General features: G+C 46.1%; 1 protein-coding gene across 1 annotated transcript in view; it reads left to right on the top strand.

The window, feature by feature from the left end:
- The window catches only part of LOC111953727 (kynureninase), a 14,208-nt gene extending 11,402 nt beyond the window's left edge, over positions 1-2,806 (top strand). The window contains 3 exon segments of the mRNA XM_070435533.1: positions 77-188; positions 190-304; positions 2,415-2,806. Coding sequence (XP_070291634.1) covers positions 77-188; positions 190-304; positions 2,415-2,543 — 356 coding nt within the window. The 3' untranslated portion in view covers positions 2,544-2,806.
- The last annotated feature ends 982 nt before the right edge of the window (positions 2,807-3,788 follow it).

The following is a 3,788-nucleotide window of genomic DNA, read 5'->3' as shown; positions in this document are numbered from 1 at the left end:
TGGCAATTGAAATGGAATATGAGCCCAGCCATGCGCAATAACTGATTAGTTGTCAATCTTTGTCAATAACGTCCAGGTCTTTGCTATGACCAGTATGGCAGCCTGAGGAAGAAGTCCAGACTTCTGACGGGTTATTTGGAGTGTCTGATCCAGCACTACTACAACAAGGACGAGTCCCAGCCTCACAACCTACGTCCATATCATCACTCCCTCCCACCCTGAGGAACGAGGCTGCCAACTCTCCCTCTCTTTTTCTGTCCCCATCGCAGCCATATTCCAGGAGCTGGAGAAGAGGGGCGTCGCTGTGAGTGGCTTCATATATAATAAACTCAGCAAAAAAGAAACGTCCCTCACTGTCAACTGCGTTATTTTTCAGCAAACTTAACATGTTTAAATATTTGTATGAACATAACAAGATTCAACAACTGAGACATAAACTGAACAAGTTCCACAGACATGTGACGAACAGAAATTGAATAATGTGTCCCTGGAAAAAAATCTGGTGTGGCCACCAGCTGCATTAAGTACTGCAGTACATCTCCTCCTCATGGACTGCACCAGATTTTCCAGTTCTTGCTGTGAGATGTTACCCCACTATTCCACCGGCACCTGCAAGTTCCCGACATTTCTGGGGAAATGGCCCTAGCCCTCACCCTCCGATCCAACAGATCCCAGAGTGCTCAATGGGATTGAGATCCGGGCTCTTCGCGGCCATGGCAGATCACTGACATTCCTGTCTGCAGGAAATCACGCACAGAACGAGCAGTATAGATGGTGGCATTGTCATGCTGGAGGATCATTTCAGGATGAGCCTGCAGGAAGGGGACCATATGAGGGAAGAGGATGTCTTCCCTGTAACGCACAGTGTTGAGATTGCCTACAATGACAACAAGCTCAGTCCGATGATGCTGTGAGACACACCGCCCCAGACCATGACGGACCCTCCAACTCCAAATCAATCCCACTCCAGAGTACAGGCCTCGGTGTAACGCTCATTCTTTCGACAATAAACGCGAATCCGACCATCACCCCTAGTGAGACAAAACCGTGACTCGTCAGTGACGAGCACTTTTTGCCAGTTCTGTTCCAGCGACGGTGGGTTTGTGCCCATAAGCGATGTTGTTGCCGGTGATGTCTGYTGAGGACCTGCCTTACAACAGGCCTACAAGCCCTCAGTCCAGCCTCTCTCAGCCTATTACGGACAGTCTGAGCACTGATGGAGGGATTGTGTGTTCCTGGTGTAACTTGGGCAGTTGTTGTTGCCATCCTGTACCTGTCCCGCAGGTGTGATGTTTGGATGTACCGATCCTGTGCAGGTGTTACACATGGTCTGCCACTGCGAGGACTATCAGGACTGTCCGTCCTGTCTCCCTGTAGCGCTGTCTTTGGCGTCTCACAGTACGGACATTGCAATTTCTTGCCCTGGCCACATCTGCAGTCCTCATGCCTCCTTGCAGTGTATTAACGACCGTTCCACAAGTGCATGTTCATTCATTGTTTATGGTTCATTGAACAAGCATGGGAAACAGTGTTTAAACCCTTTACAATGATCTGTGAAGTTTTTTGGATTTTTACAAATTATCTTTGAAAGACAGGGTCCTGAAAAAGGGACGTTTCTTTTTTTGCTGAGCTTACAATCATAGTACATTATTGACGAGTTTCCCAGACCCATATTAAGCCTAGTCTGGACTGAAAAGTGTTCTCTAAAATAAAATACAAATTCACTTTTTTTTTTTTTATCCATTGACCATGCTTTTTAGTCCAGACGTGGGTTTACATGTAATTTGGGTACGGAACACACATTCTTAATATGTATGCTGAACAAAAATATAAATGCAACATGTAAAGTCTTGGTCCCGTGTTTCACTAGCTGAAATAAAAGATCCCAGAAATGTTCCATACGCACAAATGTTGTGCACWKATTTWTTTACATCCTTGTTAGTGAGCATTTCTCCTTTGCCACGATAATCCATCCATCTGACAGGTGTGGCATATCAAGAAGCTMATTAAACAACCGCAGACCACGTGTAACCACCCCAGCCCAGGACCTCCATATGCAGCTTCTTTACCTGCASGATCGTCTGTCTGTAATAAAGCCCATTTGTGGGGGGGGGAAATCAATTSTGATTGGCTGGGCCTGGCTCCCCAGTGTGTGGGCCTATGTCCTCCCAGGCCCACCCATGGCTGGGCCCCTGCCCAGTCATGTGATATCCATAGATTAGGGTATAATTAAATTTATTTCAATTGACTGATTTCCTTCTATGAACTGTAACTCAGTAAAATCTTTGAAATTGTTGTGTTTATATTTTTGGTCAGTATAAATGTTTTATGCATGATTATACAGACATAGATTTGAATCTATGTTTTGTAATTGACTATTGCTGTTTTGATCTATTCTCTCCATGCGATCTCAGTGTGACATGAGGGAACCCAACGTCCTACGCATCGCTCCGGTYCCGCTGTACAACTCCTTTAGTGACGTACACCGCTTCATCACTGTTCTAGGATCAGCTTTGGCTGCCAGCAAAGAACTACAACAATGATAGAAACAGTCTTTTATTGTTACTCCACCTTTTTAATATTTTTGTCAGTGCGGTATAAAAACATCCGGTTTTTATCGACAATGTGCTGGAGTCACTGACATGTCTTCTGAACTACTGTCCCAAAGAATTGCAATATGTTTTGCCTAGGCTATTCAGTAAAACAAAATTGGTTGGAATTGTATTCCTACTCAAAATTTAGTGGGACAAGTTTGTTACTATACAATGTCAAATAAAAGCAAATAGTCAATTACTGTGAATCTCAATTCAAGATGAGCTTCTGCATTTATMAWTTTTTTWTTTATTGAACCTTTATTTTGAAAGGGAGTCGATGCTGAGACCAAGGTCTCTTTTCCAGATGAGCTCTGTATAGATCAACAATACACATCAAAATACAATAAACACATGAAACTACAACTCACATGCAAATTAAAATGCCAGGACAGAGAAAAGCTTGGACTGGGCTGAGCCAGAGCTGCTGTTCCGTGATGGTGGGAGGGCCAATAGACCAGACGTGGCAGAACAGAATACTCTGGTCTGGGTGAAGGGTATGAGCAGAGCCTGTAGGTAGATAGGGACAGTTCCTCTTGCTGCTCCGTAGGCAATTACCATGGTCTTGTAGTGGATGCGAGCTTTGACTGGAAGCCAGTGGAGTGTGCAGAGGAGTGGGGTGACATTGGAGACCTTGGGGAGGTTGAAAATCAGGCGGGCTGCAGCGTTCTGGGTAAGTTGCAGGGGTTTGATGGCACAAACTGGGAGCCCAGCCAGCAGTGAGCCTGGATTCGGACCTGTGTGTAGGGTCGTACACTAGGGATGTTGTAGAGCATGAACCTGCAGGAGTGAGCCACTGCTTTGATGTTTGCAGAGAACGACAGGGTGTTGTCTAGGGCCACGCCAAAGTTCTTTGCACTCTGGGAGGGGGACACTGGGGTTGTTAACCATGATGGAGAGGGCAGGCCTTCCCCGGGAGGAAGAGCAGCTCTTTCTTGTTGAGCTTGGGGTGGTGGGCCGACATCCAAGCTGAGATATCTGCCAGGCACGCAGAGATGCTTGACGTGACCTGGGTGTCAGAAGGGGGGAAGGAGAAATGTAGTTGAGTGTCATCCACATAGCAATGATATGAGAGACCATGTGAGGATATGATGGAGCCGAGTGACTTGGTGTATAGAAAGAAGAGGAGAGCCCTGGGGGACACCAGTAGTGAGAGTACGTGGTGCAGACACAGATCCTCTCCACGTCACCTGATAG

Source organism: Salvelinus sp. IW2-2015, linkage group LG27, assembly GCF_002910315.2.
Source record: "Salvelinus sp. IW2-2015 linkage group LG27, ASM291031v2, whole genome shotgun sequence".
Taxonomy (NCBI): Eukaryota; Metazoa; Chordata; class Actinopteri; order Salmoniformes; family Salmonidae; genus Salvelinus; species Salvelinus sp. IW2-2015.
The sequence above is the reverse complement of the archived record's forward strand: the minus strand, read 5'-3'. Positions and strand labels throughout refer to the sequence as shown.